At 37.7% G+C, this 22176-nt stretch overlaps 1 protein-coding gene across 2 annotated transcripts in view; it reads right to left on the bottom strand.

Annotated features, from left to right (window-relative positions):
* The window catches only part of LOC140162688 (hypoxanthine-guanine phosphoribosyltransferase-like), an 86609-nt gene that overhangs the window by 40087 nt on the left and 24346 nt on the right, over positions 1-22176 (bottom strand). The window contains exons 3-4 of one of the 2 annotated variants that reach the window (XM_072185959.1): positions 21414-21597; positions 9640-9654 (exon numbers count right to left, since the gene is read on the bottom strand). In XM_072185959.1, the coding sequence (XP_072042060.1) occupies positions 9640-9654; positions 21414-21597 (199 nt within the window). The remainder of the gene's footprint in view (positions 1-9639; positions 9655-21413; positions 21598-22176) is intronic. The other variant, XM_072185960.1, reaches the window with a different exon arrangement.

Below are 22176 nucleotides of genomic sequence, written 5' to 3'. Positions count from 1 at the left end.
ATGCATTTAGTTTTATAATATGAGATGCAATCAAGTTCTTATGTTTTTTATGTTGATTTGAATGAAAATAAAATGATTGAAGATTTGAATGGGTACGGAATGCTATCGTGTGTTTTATGAAGATGCTTTGTTTCGACACTCAAGAACCACAAGACCTAATAAAAGTGTAACTGGGATCAGTGGCGTAGCTGCTGTGGGGCAGGGGGGGTGAGCACCCCCTGGCAAAATTGCCTATTTGGGCCCCCGCCCCTAGTGCAAGGAAAAAAGAGGAAAAAGGAGGGAGAGAGAGAGAGGAAAAAAGAGAGAAGAGAGAGGGGAGAGAGGGAGAGGAGGAAAGAGAGATATAGGAATCTATACGATATGCAATACCATACGATTATTATCAATAAGCCTGGCAAAATTGTCTATTTGGGCTCCCGCCCCCGTAGTTTGGGCCCCCGCCCCATACAGGCTTGCCCCCCCCCCTGAAAAAAATCCCAGCTACGCCGCTGACTGGGATATTTGATAGGCGTAGATCCCGGGGGGAAGTGGGCATAAATCCCCCCAATATTTTGCCAGAGGGGGATGGTCCATACAATCATCCCCCCAATGTTGAAGCCTGTATGCGAGTTTCTGACCAAATTAACCTCATATTTGGCCATTTTAGCTCCAAAAGTGCAAATTTGTGTGAATTTAATCCACTTTTGCACCATATTTTATCAGTTTAGCTTCACTATTGCAAAAATTTTCGTGCACTCTCGCGCATTTGTACAAAAAACTTATTCTGTTCCCACTGATCATAATTCAAGAACCACAAGACCTATAAAAGTGTAACTGTGCTATTGGAATTCTTCGTCAAGTCCACTTCAAAATAACCACAACATACACAAGACAATTGATGGTGCTTAATTTTAATGGGGATATTGAGGGGAGACTACAGTAAAAAAGGTACATAAAATTATATAAGACAAATTACACTTTTAAAAACATGCTTGTATTCACTTTTCAGTGCTTTATAATGTAAAACGGAAAATCACAGAATCGTCCAATTTGTAACACAGAATTTAAATTTTGTAACGGACCAACAGAAAATCATCCCGTTTTACTACAAATAGGGCGAATTTGACAGTTTGCTCATAGATTTAAGTTAGAACATGTGTAAGTATTACAAATATGCAAAAAAATCGGGTTTGAAAAAAATAAAGGTAAATTCTGAAAAAAGATCGTAAATTAAGGCTTTAAATGGGGATGGTATTAGATGTCTACTTGATGGCATTTGAAGGAGATAAAGAACTGGATAGTTAAGTGCATTATCAGATATTGTCCAACCCTAACTGTCCTCCACCACTTGACCCATAAAACCATTACTAATCTTCCTGAGGCAGGCAGTCACCATGGGATGTAATAGAGGACAAGGCTGCAAACCCTGAGAGACTTATTACGGCCAGTGACAGCGCCAGGATTTTTTTTTTTTTTTTTTTTTCCAGGGGGGGGCATTGCAGGGGCAAAGTGAATTTCAGGGGGGGGTAAAATCAACAAATTTTGTGCAAAATTACTCACAAAAAAGGTGAAATTTTCGTAATTTTAGGTTTTTACTGGGGGAGGGGGCAACAGAGGGGAAAGAGTACTGACTGGGGGGGCATGATGGGAAAATGTCCCCCCCCCCCCCGTGCGCCGCCAATGTTCACGGCAAAAAGTCATTTTTTATAGCAATTTAAATTCACAAATCTGCATCCTCCTGTTATGTAAAATCATAATGAATTATTTAGGAGCAATTTAATTTAGCGATTGAAGGTGCTAGTAAGATTAGCGAAATTAAATTGCTAGCGAAATTAACCCCCTGAGCACTACCTGCCGATCTAACATTGCCTCTGATTGGTCAATTACATGATATCTTCACTTTATTCACCAATCAGAATGGAACTTTGCCAATAATACACCCCAATTTTTTTTATGTGGTAAAATTATTCTAACAATGTTGCTGATTGGTCCATTTGATGATGAAAACTTATTATTGGCCAATCGGCAGGTAGTTCTCATGGGGTTAAGTTGTTTTATAGTATATTCTTTCCAGGATCTGTGCTTCCAGCTACTTGAAAATGGCCACCATGGTTTTACAACTTTTTTGATGGAAAAACCTTAATGCTCTGTGTGCAAGCCATATGGCTTCAACATAAAAAGTCCCAAGTTTTAAAACATTTTCTCAAAATATCGAGAGCTGTCTTGTGAGCCACTGAACCAATACTATAATTAAAGACAGAGATAAATGCAATTTATCGCGTCTGATGTCACTGTCAATTACGATCCTTGATTGGTTTACACAGGTTAATCAGCGCGTAAAAGGAAGACCGATCTATCTGGTGCTGATCGGAGAAAAGGAATAGCAGCAAATGGCGAAAAAGTTCGTACTTTTACAAGGCAAAAAGCAGCTTTTCTAGGGATTGTGGACATGGTGCCTTCACCAAAGAAAGTTTCTTACTATAAAGCCCTAACTTTTGAGATGGTTTGCATGTCGAAAGGTGCAAAATCAACAATAAGGCGCCGGTTATAAATCCGCTTCAGCAAGTCATCATCACGACACTTGTAAACAAACCGTGCTCGAGTTTGATTGACAGGTGACGTCAGACGCGATAAATTGTCTTTATCTTTGTCTTTCATTATAGGCTTGTTTGTACTCATATTAATGCATTTTTCATGCCGATTCCAAATATGGTCATGAAAATGTTCTTCCACAATTTTTTTATTTAAAATCAATTTGAACCTCGTCTGCAATCAACACGCGCATGGAGAGAGTACATTTTAGCCCCTTTTCATTGAATAAGGGGACAAATGCTTATTCACTTTGAAATTCACTTTGCCCCCTCCCCCTTCTACCACCACCATCCCCCTCCCCCGAAAAATATTTCTGGTGCTGCCACTGCAGGCACTGTTGCTGCATGATATCTTTGTAGCAATAGTGAAGTTATTTCAATGCATACAGCATGTACTACATGTTTGAAAATAATTACTATTCATTCCAATCAACAGAGGGCAGTATAACCAGTCTCTGACTGTAGCACAGACGATGGTGGACTACATTATTCACTGTGGCAACAGCCAATATCGTAAACAAAACAGACAATATGACGGCAACACTGCCTGAACATTGGACGCCCCGTGCTGAGTTGTGTTTTTAGCTCTATTGGAAAAAAAAAAAAAAAAAATGCACAAAATATATTTCTCAGTGAATGTATAAATTTTCACATAAAAATAAATATTTTTGGATTCAAAATAAATGTGAAGAAAAAAAAAAAAAATTATAGCCGGGAGTGAGCGGGACTCGATCTCGGGACCCTATGCACCGCAGGCGAGACCCATTACCATTAGACCACGCGAACCGTGATACACAATGGGGGAAATTTTAGGTATATATCATAAACATACCGTGCGTTATTCATACAAAACATTCAAAAAACAGTACTTACAATGAGGTTCACTGGCGAACCTCAACGGATTTAGACTGATAAAATAGTGCTTAATAACATACGTACAGTTTTGGAATAATTTGAGACATTTTTGTGTTTACGTGTAAAACCAATGACAACGTCAAAATTCAGCCAATCTTGGCCGGCCCCCCCTGCTGTAGCACAGGCTCTGTAATCATAAGCGCCAATCCGGCTTGAACTGGGGGGGGGGGGACAATCGGCCTGGCTATTGTCTAAAAGTGGCTGAAAAGAACAAAAAATGGGCGATTTTGCCAAAAGGTAGGGGGATATATGAATTCTTCATCAAGCGCAATTCAAAATAACCACAACAATTTTCACTAGCGGTAATTGCTATTCACACAGAATACCACAATGCAACTAATTCACAACAGCTAACTACCCTAATCTGCCTTTAAATGGAGATGCGGGGAAAGGTGGGGAGGACAAGTCACCCCCCCCCCCCCGGATTGACGCCCATGTCTGTGCTGTACTTGGATACCTTCAGAGCAATAACATCGGCTGAAGACGCCAGTTGACCTGGTGAAAGCACTCCGGTGAGTGTACCAAATTTAAGTAGCGTAGAAGTATAAATTTACTTTTTATTTACGTTTACCGCTACGGCATGATATGTCAATGGTTTTTTTTTATTAACATTGACAACATTGAAATAATCAAATTGTGAATGTTCTAGACATGAAATGGAAATAATGTTTTACGGGCAAAGCGAAAGGAAAACAAATTTACCCATGGCGAGAAATGGACGATCCCAATTGTGTTGTCGATCCGGGTACGTAAGTAAGTCACAATAATCCTTTTATCCATTGTAACCTCCAGGTCAATTACACACCTGTTGATGGAATCCCAGGGGACAGCCACCCTCGGAGATCTTGAATTGTATGCACCAGTAGTATATATACCTTGTGTGGGTCTCAGCCATGATATGTTATGTTATGTTAATCAACTGTTTCAGAGTTGTACACTCTGGAATTTAATTCTAGGGGGGTGGGTCTACCCTAGGATAGGTTTTGATCTGATTTCAGTAGTACAAAGTGTAACACTTTACTCCAGTCAGGGTCACTGGGGTAAGGGGAATTCGATGGCGGCTGTCGCATTCCAAATGTGTCCAATAACGTTTTCTCTATGAGAATATATTTTGTTAATTTTATTTCGACTGAGATCAAAGGTAATTGGTGTTAATTCTGAAACAAATTCAAATGCTCAATAAAAGGCAACTTGATGGAGTGCCATCCATGATTGGCAAAATCTTTGTGTCCTTGTCCTTTTTGGCTTTCTCGGTCTGAGGGTAATTAAATCATACTTTTCTGACACTTTGTATTTTCCTGCATGTGCATCACTGTGTTGCGACCAACAAATTTCATGGAAGGTGTATCCCATCATGCAGTGCGGTACCATAATAGAACTGCACATGCCATAGAAAGTGTACACAAAATCCCTCACTTCAACTTTCAATTACTTGCTTATATCAGAGGAGCTTAGACTTTTGTTTGAAAAAATATGATCGCTCAAGTAAACTATCAATATCTCTCAATATTTAAGCGGCTCTTACTTATGTTTTGTATGTATTTGCTATGGAGCAAGCAGATATACTGCAATGCATGATGGGATACTCCCTTCAACTGCTGTGAACACTACATATCTATAGTAAAAGAATACTTTTGATGGATGGCAAAATGAGTTCCTAGAAAATAAACATTTCCTAGAAAATAAAGAAATTTGCCATTGCTTCCCTAATTTGTTCAACATGTGTAAAGTGAGAATGGTCCATAAATCAACATGTGCTATTTTAGACACAAACGTTATTCACGTGCCATTTAGACACGTGTCTGCCACTTCGACAGAAGAGAGAAGAGAGAATCTAGTCCCTTGGTATATATTTGTGCACAAAAAAAACTGTGCCATTTTTAAGCTATGGTCAAATATGATGTAAATATGAACAAATCTGCAAAAAATTTGCAAATTTTTAACCTAAAATGGTCAATCAATATGCTGTTAATGTGGTCCAAAACATACATACATGGCGTCAACATCAGGGGGGATGATTGTATTCCATGGATGCATCCCCCTTTTCCCCCACTCCCCCTGTGATTTACGTCTATGGCTATCATTAATGCATTGCAGGCATGTGTTCGCTTGCATGAGGCTGTGTTCGTTCATTTGGCATTTTCACTGCAGTAGGCTATAACCAAGTCCAAACTGAAAAACGATATCCTTGAATTGGCCCAAAAATAGCGACAAACCCTTTGAATGAATTCTATCAAACTAAAAAGTTTTGCTGCAATTGTTAGTGCGAAAAGGGAAATTTATACAAAACAACAACAACAAAACAACAAGCAAAACACATGTTACTGCGGCTACTGCCACTGGCACTGATCATTGAAATCTAACAGTCTCACTGCAGAGAATATATCTTACCTTTCCCAGAATCCTTTGCAACCTCATTATATCAAATTACATTCCTTAAAGTACTTTGCACATGTTCCAGGTACTTTTGTCACTATATTGCAAATCAGTACAGAAAAATGAAATGGAAGAAATGCATTGTGGGAAGTGTAAGATATCTTCACTGATTCTTAATAAAGAAAATGATTCCAAAATTCCTGACAAAAAGAAAAAATGTTATCCTCAAAGCTCTTTAGTTTTTGTGAATCTAATGTGGCCCAGCATTTCGAAACATCTACATGGTACAATCTAATGCAATTTGATACAGAGACTATTATTTATATACGAGCTAGTACAGGGGTGTGATTGGTGCTTTATGAAAAAACCCCCAAGGCAATGAAATTGCGAAGCGCAGCGAGCGAAGTGAGCGGAGCTCTCGCCTGTTGCGGCGGGGGGTGCAGAGGCCCGTTTAAGGGCCCCTGATGGGGTCCAGGGGCAACGCCCCGGTGGGGGTCGAGGGGGCGAAGCCCCCCAAAGCCAGAGGGGTTTTACCCACTTGAGCACCACTGGCGATGCAATTTCATGGGGTAAAATGCAAAAATGAGAAACTGTTAAAATACTTCACTTTATAGTATAAAAACATTTATTATCTGTGAATACATACTTCCAGTATCATATCATTCACATACACATGAGAAATTTTGTATCACCATTTTTGCCCAGTACAGTGTGTCTATAAATCATCCAGTCAGGGTTCTAAGGAATTTTCATTTTAAAATTCATTCCAAAGCGAAAAAAAAAAAAAAAAAAAAATAAATAAATAAATTTTTTTTTTTTTTTTTTTTTTTTTGAAAATCCGGATTTTTTTTTAAATCCCAAAATTCCGGAAAAATCCGGAAAAATCACACCCCTGCTAGTAATACAAGTTTTTTAGAGAATAAACGATAGTAATTTTTATTTTGCCTATCCTCTACCGTGTGATAGACGACAGGCAGGTCCAATATTTTGAGTAGTGGATGCCGGCGCAGCCGGTATCCACTACGATAAAAATATTGACCTGCCTGTCGCCTCATCATAGGTAGAGGATAGGCAAAATAAAAATTACTATCGTTTATTCTCATTCTTAGTCAGTTAAATATTATTTTAATAACTGTAAACAAATTTTTTAAGCAAAAACTAAGTTACCGTCATAAAACTCCCCTCATTATAAAATGAACGAAACTTGTTTACAACTTCAGGTATTCTGTTGCGCGATTGCTAAGCGCTGTCACAGATTCTGCACTAGTCTCACGATCCAGCGCGATACATACGCCGCACCTCTACACGCGTGTTACGAATTATCAAGACGCATGATGACGTGGGGTCGTCTACGGCCTGATAGACGGCACCCGAAATCATGCGATTATCCAATCAGAAATGTGTCTACGAACTAGACCACTCCCACTGACTAAGAATATGCTTCGGTTAGCAGTCCGGTCCGACTGCCTGCTCAGGAAATACTGCTGAGTCAGGCAGCATGTTGCCTGCACAGGCAACATGGTATCCCACAATGCAATGCTCTATTTCAAATAGAGCATCTTTTAATATAACGTTATTTCTTGGTTTAGCGTAAAGTAGGTAAAATATATAAAATTATCAATGGATGTACAATCAGTAGTATTTTTTCATCAATTTTAAAAAAATTTAAAAAAAAGGTAATTTGCATAAAATCAAGTTTTTAAAAAACCGTTGGAAATTGTTTTGTTATTTAAAATATTTTCCTCCCGGTGGAATTTTTTTTTTTGCCCGGTGAAAAATTGTCAACTTACACATGTAGCTCATGTGTGTCAAAGTAAAATTTCCACCGATCTTTTATAAAATCACCATGAACAATTTTGTCCTTAGTCTGTCAAATTCGGAAGGGTTACCAACAGGGTCTTAACTAGAAATTGAGGGTTGCCCGTCATTTGAATGAAATTGCCTGTCCCGATTGGACCTTTAAAGCATTTACCAGATGTCTGTAGGCCATTGGGGGTTCAAAGAGTTAAAATATGTGCTGATATGGCCTTGTTCTACAAATCTGGTGTACTAAAAAGGTCAATTAGCTTCTCAAAACATAAAATTTATAATATAGCATCTGTCAAAGGCATTAATTTTGCCCGTCCCAGGAGTAAACTCCCCGCCTAAAATGACGGCCAGACGGGTGGCTAGCTAAGACCCTGGTTACCAAAGCCTGTGTTGCCTGCGCAGGCAACATGCTGCCTGACTCGGCAATATTTCCTGATCAGACAGTTGGACTGGACTGGTTAGTAACAACAAACTACTGTAAAAAGTGGACACATATTTTCATGTTTTCACGTTCCAACCAAGTACTGTAAAAATGGAAATTTTCCCATGATTAATTTTTTGCGCTTTGCCAATTTTTAACTGTTTCCCTTGTTTTTAAATTTGCCAAGTTTCCTTACACTGACCTAAACACAAAAGGAATATATTTGTGTATTGTTATTTTCGCGGTAGCAGCTTGGAACGCGAAAAGCACAAAAATAAATGTAGGGCAAAATTTTTGACTCGTACAGTACTGACGAAATAACACCACATTGAATATATTCCTTTTTGCACATTCAAATTCAATTCTCGCTATTCGCAATAAGGGCGCCATGCTATTACATAGGAACACGTGACAATATTTTTTAGTTTGTCAATATAACGGTATTACACGCAAATCGATAGAGAAAAAATGAATTGTTCACATTTCAAATCACATTATATAAGTATTATTGAGTATCGATTCGCATGTAACACCTTTATTTTGACAAACTAAAAAATATTGTCACGTGTTCCTATGTAATAGCATGGTAATATTCAGTATTATGCGGACTTGATGTCGACCTTTTCCCATGATACATCACGATTACATCAAGAAACCGCTGGCGGTGCCCTTATTGCGAATAGCGAGAATTCAAGTAACATTTATTTTAAAACAAAAATCAAAGCGATGGTCAAATAAGGCCAAAAAATAAATTGTTTGGTTGCAATGCCCTTCCAAGACAAAAAAAGGTGGATCCTTTTTTTTTTTTCATGGGCTCTTCCTTCTCATTTTTCCTCCATTTTGCAAAGGCAATTTATGGTAAAAAAATTGTGCCTTTTGGGAGTAAATTTAAATGGAAATACTGCCTGTTTTTAATCAAATATGCATTTAATAAATAAAATGAGTAACTAACAAAAATAAAATCTCCTTGATACTGTCCAAATTTAAGGTTTCTTCTAAAAAAGTGATTGAAAAAAAAAACCTGACCAAAGATTTCAATTTTTTTGGGTCAGTCGCTGAGGGCAACCAAACATTTTTTTTTTTTTTTTGTTTGAAACAAACAAGCAATAAAGAAACTTTTGAAAGTGGATTTTTGTTTGTAACTAAAATATAGACTTAAAAGTTATGTACTTTTTGTTTGTAGCTATAACAAGTACACTTAAAAGTTATGTACTTTTTGTTTGTAGCTATAACAAGTAGACTTAAAAGTTATAAAATGTACTTTTTGTTTGTAGCTAACAAGTAACCTTAAAAGTTATGTGGACTTTTTTGTTTGTAACTAGACTTAAAAGTCAACTTTTTGCATGTAAACAAATTTATTAAGGAAAAAGGTCCATGTTTTGAAAATTCCACACCCCTCCTGACTAAACCCCTAAGGATAGGAGTTGCCAAAACAAAACACATCAGAAACAATCACAAATTTAACAAATAACTGAAACAGCAGAAAATTGGCGAAGCGCAAATAATTAATAATTACGCGATAATAGTACCCACTTCTACATTACCTACCTCAACTGATGCATTCTGGGTCGCGCCACGGGCAGTTGTAAAAAGAAAAGAAAGTGTACATGTAAGATTATTCTTTTAAAGAAAACAACTCCAAGAAATAAACAATGGCACTGCCATCAATCAAACTATTCCATTTGTTAAATTTTGTGTTATTTCTCTCTCACTAGGATCCACAACATGCTCACGTGTGGCTGTGTGGATAAGGCGCCCCACTCATAATCCATAGGTTGCGAGTTCGAGCCCCGCTCGTGCCAACGTGTTGTGTCCTTGGGCAAGGCACTTTATCCTCATTGCCTACTGTGGGGGATGGGGTTGGGTTGGATTTTTTTGGTGGGTATGTTCGCTTGGAATTTTGCGGGTGGTGGGTCTTTGGGAGCTGACGTCGTACCGGTAAAATGGTAAAAGGGGGTCTTTCGGAGCTGCAAACAAGTAAAATGGGGGACCTTTGGAGCTGTGAACAGTCAAAATCAAGGGTCTTTCTGGTTGAAAATCGCCTGAAAAAAATAGAAATATGAGGAATGAGCAATTTTGGGGTCTTTTAGACCTGAAATTATCAAAATCAAGGGTCTTTCGGAGCTCTATTTTGGTCAAATATAGCTGTCTTTCGGAGCTGCTAAATCCAAAAAGGGGGGTCTTTCGGGGGGAACATACCCGTATGGTCATTGGTGTTGAGTGCTCCCCTCCCCCGGGTGTACACTACAATGCAGCACATTATTGTTAGTGTGTATTTCCCCATTGGAATGATCCAAAATGTGTCTTTTTGTAGAATCCCAATTATCACAGTGACGCGTGAACGGATTTTGATAATAGATATATATATATATATTTCTTATAGAAGACACTTCGTAGTTCTAGAATCTTGAAACATTTTTTATCTTACATGCCGATTTTTTTATGTTATGTACCAAATTCCACAAGGCCTATTTTTATTGAGACACCCTGTAGTGTCTGCCTGCATGTAGCAACTTAGAACTTACCAAGAAATCTTGGAAAAACAACAATCGTTACAACATAATGTTTATGGGGGATGGATAAACGGCGAGTTATGAGGCGGCGAGTTATGGGAGAGTTACAGTAAGGCCAGGTGGCGAGTTACAGTAAGACCAGGTGGCGAGTTACAGTAAGGCCAAGTGGCGAGTTACAGTAAGGACAGGTGGCGAGTTACAGTAAGGACAGGTGGCGAGTTACAGTAAGGCCAGGTGGCGAGTTACAGTAAGGCCAGGTGGCGAAGTTACAGTAAGATCCCAGCACCTCTGTTTATGACATTTTTCAGTAGATATTCACGAAAAGAGCATATTCCGAAAATGTCAGTTGATTCCGATTTTGCGTTCATCCATAAAAACCATGATTAAATGTAATTGGAATTTATTTAGAGAGTGAATGTGGACCCTTCCTTCACTTCACACACAAGGAAGAACATGCTGCTGGCAATAAAATGCGGTGTCAAACTCATTTTTGTAAAAAGGTGGTGTTGGGCCCTTCTTCCACTAATTATATTCAATTTGACTTCTGTACAAAGTTTTAAGTTTTACAGACTTGACATTTAGTATGGAATATTTTTTTTTTTTTTTTATCAAGACTGGTCTGGAAGGGGTTTGCATAAACACCACAGGATAAATATTAATTGGGGTGTGTCGGGAGATGGTGTAAAATAATTGTTTGATAGAAAATGTGCTTTACATGAGTTAACATTATGGTTCTCATAATTTAGCGAATTTGCCTAAAATGGCGGATTTAGGGAGGCTGAATTTGAGCTTTATGGTGCACACAATTCCGGACTTTATGCAACATTGGGCTATTCCAAAAAATAGGTGCACACCCCCTATAGAGGAGTAAATTTTCAATCAAAGAAATGTCCGGATTTCCAAGCCTGCTTTCTGAAAACGATTGGAATTCCAGTTGCCAATCATACTGGAAAAAGCTTGGAAATCCAATCAAATGAAGGAAAAATCACGGAAATGTTAAAAATGAGCTCTCAAATTGAGGATTTCTGATTTTGAAATATTGTTCTGCCGGATTTTTTTGCCTTTGGGCACTTTAAAAGTCTGGATTTCCAACAGTCACGACTAGACAAAAAGTCCGGATATCCGAACTCCTCTATAGGGGATGTGCATCTATTTTCTGGAATAGCCCATTGTTCTGTTATTATCAAATTTAAAGGGGTTTAAGGTGATATTTCCTAAACTTCGTCAGCAGTTGGCATTAATCACAGTTGAAATACACTTGCAATGTATCAATTTTTTGAACATGGGAGGAGCTTAAAATATGGCTTTTAAAAGTGGCACGTACTTTCTGAAAGTTTGAATGGCCTCCCTGAGGTCAAATGTTATAAACTTAAGGTACAAATTAACTGCGCGGATTCTTGGTTGTCCAATGAACTCTCGCTCTTTCTTTGTGTACAGTAAGTTTATAACATTTGGCCCCAGGGGGCCATTCAAAATGTCTGAGTGTGTACCACTTTTCAGAGCCATATTTTTAAAGCTCCTCCCACTTTCAAAACTGGTAGATTACAAATTTATGCATTTCAGTTTGACGAATACTTATTGGTATTTAGTTTCAGTCAATATCGCCGCAAACTTCAAGAAATTTGATATTATCAGAATAATGTTGCTCAAATTCAGAAATTATAACCACCACAAAATTCTAATTCAGTCTACATAAATCCGCCATTTTAGGGTAAATCACAACATCATGAAAATCATAATTTAAACTAATGGAAAGCACATTTTCTGTCAACAAATTACTTTACACCATCTCCCGACACATCCCAATTAATATTCATCCCGTGCGGTTTATACAGACCCCTTCCAGACCAGTCTTGGAGTTTTGCGAAAAATATTCCATACTAAATGTCAAGTCTGTATATTGCCTTCATATTTCTGAAGACCATGATCATTATTGGTCCATTAATTAAGAAGGGATGTCATTTAATGGTAATTCTTTTAGTTTTATATCCTTCATATTTCTGAAGATCATGGTGATAAAAATCACATACATGTAGGCCTATCTATACTATAAACAATATGACATAAAAGGAATAGTGTGCTGATAACATTACATGTACCAGTCTCTATGCAAAAGTCTTAATAAAATAAATTTATTTAAAATGAGAAAACTGAATATTATCTATACTCAAAGGCTTTCTTTGTCAGTGTGAGCCTACAGCTTCTTACTGAAACTCTCCCATAACTTGCCACCTGGCCTTACTGTAACTCGCCGCCTGGTCTTACTGTAACTCGCCATCTGGTCTTACTGTAACTCGCCCATAACTCGCCGCCTGGTTATACAGCTTCTTACTGAAACTCTCCCATAACTCGCCACCTGGCCTTACTGTAACTCGCCGCCTGGTCTTACTGTAACTCGCCGCCTGGTCTTACTGTAACTCTCCCATAACTCGCCGCCCCATAACTCGCCGACTTACCGTACCCATGTTTATGCCTTGACCTTGGTGTGTTCACTTTAAATATTGCACTTAATCAAAATTGATTTTAGCAATTCCGAACAAGACATTGAAGGATTGTAGGGGAGAGCGGGGAGTGTTCGCCCTAGGGGCAGGTTCGCCCACCCCTTGTTTCTCAGCACTACGGCTATCGGGGAATTTGGTGATGGCAAAATTAGGTGACATAGGTCATTATAAACTTCTCATATTAACTACGCGACATATAGGGACGTGTTCAGCGAACTGTAGCCAAAACAAAAAAAATACACCAAAACGTAATTTTTTCTTGCATTCATTATGTTGTATTATCATTGATACATAAATACAGATGGTTTTAATGGATATCTGTATTGGGAACATATGGGATATGTCAAAGATTTAATGCAGTTATAAACTCCTTATTCGATTTGTATTTTGCATACCCTGAAGAAAATATAAAAATGTGCACTAGGGGCACGTTCGCCCTTTTGAGGATGGGACATGTTCGCCCTATAGCTTCCCGGCGGACTTACCCCAAACTGGAGGGCGGACCTGCCCCATCAGCGTGACAGTAAAAATATCGATAATTATACCATTTAACAAGGTAAAACTACTGAAAAGCATGTTTTTTAAAGTTATGTGGTATCAGTATTACTCATACCACCGCTTATGTCCTAATCCATAATCTCCCGGTTGTAAACATGATACGCTTTAAGCTCACTTTGGACCCCTACATTTTACCCTGAACCGACCCCTGCAACAAATTTAGTGACACCCCAGAAGAGAATGAATGCCCTGTTTACTCTTGCTAAATGTTTGCATTGAATATGTTATTGTTATGCAATGTTTAAACCCTTTTTTGTGATTAGGGTGAACTTACCCCACCATATGGGCGAACCTGCCCCAATATGGGGCAAGTTCGCCACTTTTCAAAACTTTTTTGTTTACTCTATCCTGTTGTTATTGTAAGGCCTATAGTTCTGGGATTGTGGTAGTATATAGCTAAGACATAGGGCTTTCACATGAGCTAATCAGGTCATCCCTAACCTTAAAATTGACATCGCTAGGCTGATCAGAAAAAAATAGGGCGAACACTCCCCGCTCTCCCCTACAAATTGCTAAAACCGACTAATTTTTAAAAATTCCTTATCTTTGCACACTGGGCGTGGGCGACGTGTCATCGATCAACTATTCCATTCCCTTAATTTTGATTTATATCTCTTTTGATTGCACTTTAGTTCGCAACAATACAAATTGTATGGCAAGTTATTAAAATTTGATATTTTTAAAACTTTTGATATTCAACAGTCCTTGAAGCATGGGTTATTTTAAAACATGCATCCTGGCACGTTCGTGCAGTGTGGATAAAAATCCGTGCAATGAGAATTAAAAATCTGTGCTTATTTATTTATATACAATTCAAGTTTCAACCCGATAAATGACCAGGATATTTCTATTGAGTTATCATGTAGACGCTCCTGAACACTAAATGATAAACTCGTCAAATCATTTGGGTATTTAACCTTTATATGTATTGCTTGCAGACAATGTAACACCATGTTTATGAACTGAACATCTTAGTGATTAAGTTTTAAGTAAAAAGGAAGGTGACCTGATATATTTGGAAAATTAAATTCTTTAAAACTTATGTATAACATAAACTGTTGTCCCTTTCAAGCATTCATGCAAAATAATGAGAATGGTGAACTAATTATAACGAACCATTTGTTTAACATGCTTATTATTTGCGATATTCTTAATCGTGTGACCAATCATGTAAAATATTCTTAGTTTCGCCCTGTTCAAACCCCATGAGGGGCTCTGCCCCTTCAAACCCCACTGGGGGTTTTACCCCCAGAACCCAGGGCCGTACCACTTTTAATTTCCTTCCGACGGGCCTGTAAGCTAATGATATGATATACCCTTGCTTGAAAATGACAAAATACCTTTTCGCAAATTTCAACTCACAAATTTCAACTCGCAAATACCAACTTGCAAATCCAACTCGCACTCTCCCTTGGCAACTAGCAAATTTCAACTCACAACTCACAGATTTTTACTCGCAACTCGCAGATTTTTACTCGCAAATCGCTAAATGCCTTTACTCTAAAAAGCAATTTGCAAATTTAGTTATGGTTGCATGATCAGAAAGACAGAAAAATGTGCTATTCTTTCAAGGTTGGCATTATAGCTATAAATTTATTTTCTTTATTGAAAAGTAAAATTATCCAAGAAAAATAGCCTAAGTACATGTAAATAGTATAATACTAGTATAATAGCCAGTCAGGCTATAATAGCCTGAATATACAGCATTAAAATTGTCTTGCATAAAACAGATGAAGAGGGATCAGCTCAAAACAAATTATTTTGTGTATTTACTCATTTTTATCAAACCAGACAATCCAAGGATGTCTGAAATTTCTCCTATATTATTTTATTTTTTTTATTTTTACATTTTATTCAACTTTTCAAGCTTCAAACAACAACAAAAATGTTGACTTTTCAGTTCAAATGTTGACTTTGAAGTTTCAATTCAGAAATAGGTAAGGGTATTAATAAGATCATCAGTTAGACCATAAATAGTTTAAGTTTAAAGCCTAGTCATTGGCAATTGAAATACCAATCAAAAAGTTTTTCCTGGGTTTTGTTTTTTTGTTGCTGACAGTCAGCATATTTCTATTGAGTCCCCTACGTTCGCTGTCAAATAGCGGTGAAAGATGGATAACTGTCAGTATGCAGAACAAACCTGTTGCCTTGTGCATGAAATTGCCAGAGCTGTTCATCAAAGAAAGTGGGAAACATCCCCATTTCTGAAACCTGGACCCGGGGGGGGGTCACTCCCATTGTGGCCTGTACACCATCCGCGATAATGAAAACGTGTAAAAAGGGTAGTTTTTCGTGGGTAAGCACGATCACAGCGTAACACGCTTAGGGTGTCAAAACATGAAATATTGGAAAAAGGGTAGCAAAATTGCAATTGCTAATACGCTGAAATGAAATTTAGGGTATGAAATTTGATACAAGGAATAAAATCCCTGTTTAGGGTGTGAAAACACCTGTTTAGGGTATTGTTTTAGCCAAGGGTTAAATCCTTGTTTAGGGTGTTTTTCAAAAGTTGATTATCGCAGATGGTGTACAGGCCACAATGGGAGTGACCCCTCGGCCTGGACCCCACCCTCTAATGGACCACAATGGAATATACCCAGGGGGGTGGAGGGCACTCAACTTTGGAAGTGACGGGTTATAATGTGCCTACCGGCGTCGCGAAGTAGCTATCGGGTACAAAGCGTTATTTTTAAAAAAGGGGGTCATTGGGTACAAACAAAATCAAAAAGGGGGTCATTGGGTATAATATTTTGAAAAAAAAAAAAAGGGGGTCATTGAGTATAAAAAGGGTCATCGGGTAGAAAATTTTGAAAAAATGGAGCAAAATTTTGAAAGTTTCGGCATAATTTTGAAAAAATGGAGCAAAATTTTAAAGTTTCGGCATTATTTTGTTGCATTTTGATAATGCTATTCTAGAAAATCTAGAAAAAAGGGGGTAATTAGGTAGCCGCAACCAAAAAAAGGGGGTCATTGAGTAGCCGCAACTAAAAAAAGGGGGGTCATCGGGTATGACATTTTTAAAAGAAAAGGGGTCATCGGGTATCAAAAGAGGGGCCTATTGACATGCACATACCGTCACTTCCAAAGTTGAGTGCCCCCCCTGCCCCCCGAAAATACATTTAGCTTCAAATGATGAAAAGAGACTCTCTAGAGAATCTTGGCCTGGTTATCCAAGGTTATCAACCGGAAGACCATAAAAAACAACATATAAAATTCATAAAATGGTTGTCAAACATGCTAAACCACATGCTAACAATCACACTCAGTCAATGTCCGCAACATGTGCTACACACATGGCCATTTATCAATATTATTGCCCACTATATCTTGTACCAATCGCTTATCGATAGATTGTGTCAACACTTGAATTATTTGCACAAACTGTACAATATTTAAGACTTTGAGATGGTGTGTCCCATGAATAGATCATGATGGTGCATCTGTTATTTCCATACAAATATTATTTATATTGCAGTATTTTGATTCTATGAAAACATGTTTATCTTTAATTGCCACATTTTCAGCAAACAAAAAACCTTCCCATTTATGATTGATTTTTGAATCACTGGTATCAACTTTGTGCCGGACCTGGTCAACAGCCTCAATCCCTAGGGGGATACTTATTACAAATGTCTGTATGGGGACGTGCTGCAAACATGGGTAGCATTTTTGGCCTTTTGGTATATCAGTGGCCCCTTTTCTCAACCAACTTTGGTATATGGATGGGTCCTCCTAATTTCAAAATTTTCCAAACTTTTTTTGAAAAATAGCCAAATTTTGCCTCACTGTAGCCAAAATTTTGGAAAACTAAGACAAATTGGATTGAAAATTTGACTTTTGGTATATCGATGGGTCTGAAATTTCTTGAAAAATTGGTATATTGAAATTATTGATGGGTCTACTTTCAAATTCTCAGCTGCACAGACACACCCCTACCCAAACCAAACTGGAGTACCCGGGGGTACTCAGTACAAATGACCATACGGAGACGTGCATAAACATGGGTAGCATTTTCGCCTTCTGGTATATCAATGACCCCTTTTTCAAAGCCTATTTTGGTATATGAATGGGTCCTTTTTTCAAACTTTTCTCAATTTTTTCGGAAAACAACCCAATTTTTCCTTAATCTAGCCAAAATTTTGGGAAAATTTGTAAAAACTAAGACAATTTTGGTTAAATTCGGCTAAAAATTTTGACTTTTGGTATATCAATGGGTCCAAATTTCTTGAAAATTTGGTATATTTATGGGCCCACTTCCAAAATCTCAGCGGCACGTCACTACCAAAACCAAACTTGTGTACCCCCGGCCTCATCCTCCATTTTTCCTAATCAAAACAGAGATTTTGATGTCAGAAGAATGCTCATATTTTTGTCATTACCCCAGTAAATTAACCCAATATTGAATTGAATTATACATGTAGGCCTTCAAACACTGTGTTTGAAGGCCTATTATTGAATTGAATCAACATTTTACAATGCACAAGTTAGATAGGTCTCACATCAAAACCACTGGAGCAATACAACTAAATCTTTTCCAGTAATAAATAGTACAGAAATGATATACAGCTGACCTACATGTAGGATTATGTATTATGTAGGATATAATTGTGATGCGATCAAGCAAAATGAGTCTGATGTCGATCAAAATCAAAATTCAGTTTTCAATATCATTATATCAGCCATTTTCAGAGCTTTATTTTGCTGAAAACCCCATCATAATTAGAATTATGGTTCCAAAGATATGGCCATTTTAGTTTTGCTCAGAACAATAAAATACAAAGGAAGTTGAATACTATTATTGATTATATCTCAAAATCAATATTCCCGACATCCGACTCATTTTGCTTGATCACATATGTTTCAGTTTTAGTATGATTTTATGTGTGTAAAGTGTAATCTACACTATATTTGTTGTGTGACCCTCCCGGGGTGACCCTCCCCAGATTTGTTTTACATATCTCAACTATTTCAAACAATACTATATCACAGTAACAAGAGTGAAGAGATCAAATCCATAAATTGGCTGTATTTTCTACCCAATGTTGAATATCTAACCCGGGATATCTAATTGAAGTAAACAATATATAAACATCCATGAAAAATTGTGTTGCTGGGATTCAATGAGTAGGTCCTGCCAGGGTTCTAGCTAGCCCAAGTTGAATTTTTTTTCTAAAGGGCCTAGATTTTCATGATTTTGACCCGGACGCGGAGGGTAACACAATTATTTTTTGACTTTATGGCCATTGACTTTGGGAATATGTGTCCATCTTTAATAAGAACAATTACTGGATCAAATCTCATATATGTCCTTGTTTGGCAGCACTTACATGTAGGGGATGCCTAGATGTTTGCGAAACAAAGACACACACTCGTTTTTCACACTTAAACCATTTACCTCTCTGCAATGGGGGACTGTCCTTGGTTCAAGGAGGTCTGCAAAAGACCGCAAATGCACATGTTTTGCAAAATTGTGACTGGACGCGGCGAATCAGCCGTAAAGTTGGCCCGGTCAATTTTGTTTTATTTCGTGTTTAGAAAATATACCATAAGCTTTAAAATGGTATATCATTTGACTTCAAACGATATCCAAAAGCGGGGTTATGATTTGTTGAACTCTGTTCCTTCGACAAAATTGTATTTTTTATCGGTTCTACATGTGTCTCTTTTTCTACATTTCTGGTAATAAATATCCAACAGTCATAATTGGCGGTCATTTCAAATCATCCCCAAGTCAACGAGGTTCAGAAATGTGCCCATCCACCACAAACTGGTCGTAAAGTCGGCATTTTCCATTTTGAGATACAATCAAAAACAGTATATGGATTTCTATGTAAAATATAGTAGGAATTTGACCTTTGATGAATCATAACTTCACTTCCAGATGTCCGATGAAACTGGTTGAGGTGTCATTTTAAAGCTGAAAGTACATTCTTCCAAAATCTGCAATAAACAGAAAATGATCTAGAGCCGACTTTACTACCACTTCGTGGTGGATGATCACAAATATCCTCTCATTGTTCATTGTTGATTATACATACCTAGACAAAATACAATGCTTTGTTATCTACCACTTGAACAGGATTTAGCCAAAGCAAACAAAGACAAGAACTATTCTTTAGAAATAGGTAGAAGCTTATTATCCTCTTCAGCAGTAGTATTATTGATTGATTTAAACAGCGTTTGATATTAGATACTTGTCCCAACGAATTGATACACCTATGAATACGACCTTCACATACATTTTACACTTTAACTCAGAATACAATTTGCCGAGTTTACGGCTGATTCACCGCGTCCACTCACAATTATACGTCCTCTATCGTATGTGATATATAAAAACATCCGCTGCTGCTGCTAGGTAAAATTTCATACGTGTATACAAAAATATGCACAAAAAATGGTGTAAAACATCCTCAGTGTGTCAATTGAGTATGGATTCAGTTCAGACGGTCAAGTTTGCATAATCTTAAACGGCGTCCATGTTTGGAGGCGATTACACGTGGGTGGGGGTGGGTGTGTTAAAAATTATGAAGAAATAAATTACAAAATTACAAAATAAAAATGTACTGGACCAGTGTTATATTTATTTGTCTCATATTGGGTCATGCCATTTGAAATCCACACTCCCCCTGTGGAAGGTAAAAGAAAAGTCTACCACAGAGGGAGTATGTTTTTCAAATGGAATACTAGCTTATTTTGAAACCCATACTGTCATTTGTGTCCTTTATTTCTATTGTTTTGGATCCACAGTTTCACAAAGTTTCACATTTTTGACCCTGTGTTTGAAAATCTATTGCTACCCCTGAATAGGGGTGTCATTTGCTGTAATAAGGTGATGCCTAATGTTACAAAGGATTCTGGGAAGGGAAAAGATATCTTCTCCAATATCAACTTATTTGCTTATCCTATCTATTACTACATGTATACATCCGTCAAAGTACAGAACAATTTGTCGTCTGCATCACAAAACTGTCGTATCTCAAAAGGCTGCCTTGTGCGATTTTGTTTTTGTTATTGAAAATTAAGGTACCAGTTATGTTCACCCCCGTACATCCTAAATAAAGACAAGTATGTCAAAATTAAAACAAGCAGCCAATACCTGTACTCTTTAGCTCTGATTTAAGACCTTATTTGTTGAAATTGGTTGAGAATTAAAGAAACAGTGATCTAAAACCTAATGAAGAAACGAAATCAGAAGTTGCACTTTTGTGTTCTAATCAATGAAAGCACGACGCTGGTTTTAACATGCTAATCAATGAGCTTCAATTGAAGTCAGTGGCGCAAGCAAAGGGGGGGCAGGGGGCCATGCCCCCACTTTTGTTGGTCATTCGGGAAAAACATTAAAAACATCAAAATTTGCTCCTAATCAGACTCCATACGGGGAACTGAACAACCTGCCCCCCCTACTTTCATTGTGCTGTGCACGCCACTGATGGAAGTGCGGCGCTAGTTCTCTTGTTCGCGAACGCTTTGTGTACACATCAATAGGGCTTGCAATTGAGCAAACTGCAACTTTTAAATTGGCATCTTCTTTGGGTATTTGGATCGTCATGTTTTTATTTAACTAGAACAATTTCAACAAATTAAAATGAGGTCTTAAATTCAAGCTAAAAGATGCAGCTATTGGCTGCTGGTTCCAATTATGACATATCTGTCTTTGTTTTGGAATAAACTGCATTTTTGCATGCACCCAAATACAGAATCTTTTTTGTCCCCGTTTTAGTACTCAACAATTTAACATTTCACTAACCTCGTAGCTTTTGACCCGAATAAAATCCACGCGTAGCTGCAGTGACGTTTCGGAGTTCCTGTTCAGCGCTTTGATGAAATCCAGTAAATCTGCGCAGAATTTGTAACCGCCTTTAAGTACACAGAGTACCACCATGTGACCGTCGCCGTTGTCTTTTACGATATCTCTTGCAAGGCGCTCCGTCCTGTGATAAACAAATTGAATAACAAGTAAATTAATCATTTGAGTCATTGAGTATTTAGGTAGTGAACCGTCTTTCATAGAGGTAAGACGTGCTTATTTTGCTCTGAGCTTTGTTTGCTACTGAGTTCTATTTTAACTTGCCTTCACCGAGTCTTTGACTTGAATTTTATTTTTACAAAATTGTTTTTTAACTACAGTTACAGTATGTAGTTTTCGTTGTTTGCTTTTATATTTTGTTGTCTGTCCCTGAAGAAGAGCAGTTTATCTGCTCGAAACGTCGGTTGTATTTTTGTTAACTTTGTCTTCCATCCCTGTGGTTTTGGATTTTTTCTAATGCAGACGTAACAGTGCATGTACACCATTCTGGTTTACATACTGCATTAGTTTTTATCTTGTCTTTGTCTTTGTTCCCCACACCAAGTTGGTATACCTGGCTCGAATCTTTCTGTTTTTATTAATTCTAGGTATCCTCTTGTATCATTCTTTGATCCTTGTTGTGTTTTGTACCTTGTCCGTTGGAGGCACCATTACCTACTTTGTATTTATGTAGAATTTACATCGGCAAATTCAGCATCGAAGT

Source organism: Amphiura filiformis, chromosome 10, assembly GCF_039555335.1.
Source record: "Amphiura filiformis chromosome 10, Afil_fr2py, whole genome shotgun sequence".
Classification (NCBI taxonomy): domain Eukaryota; kingdom Metazoa; phylum Echinodermata; class Ophiuroidea; order Amphilepidida; family Amphiuridae; genus Amphiura; species Amphiura filiformis.
This window is presented reverse-complemented; position numbering and strand designations above follow the sequence as displayed.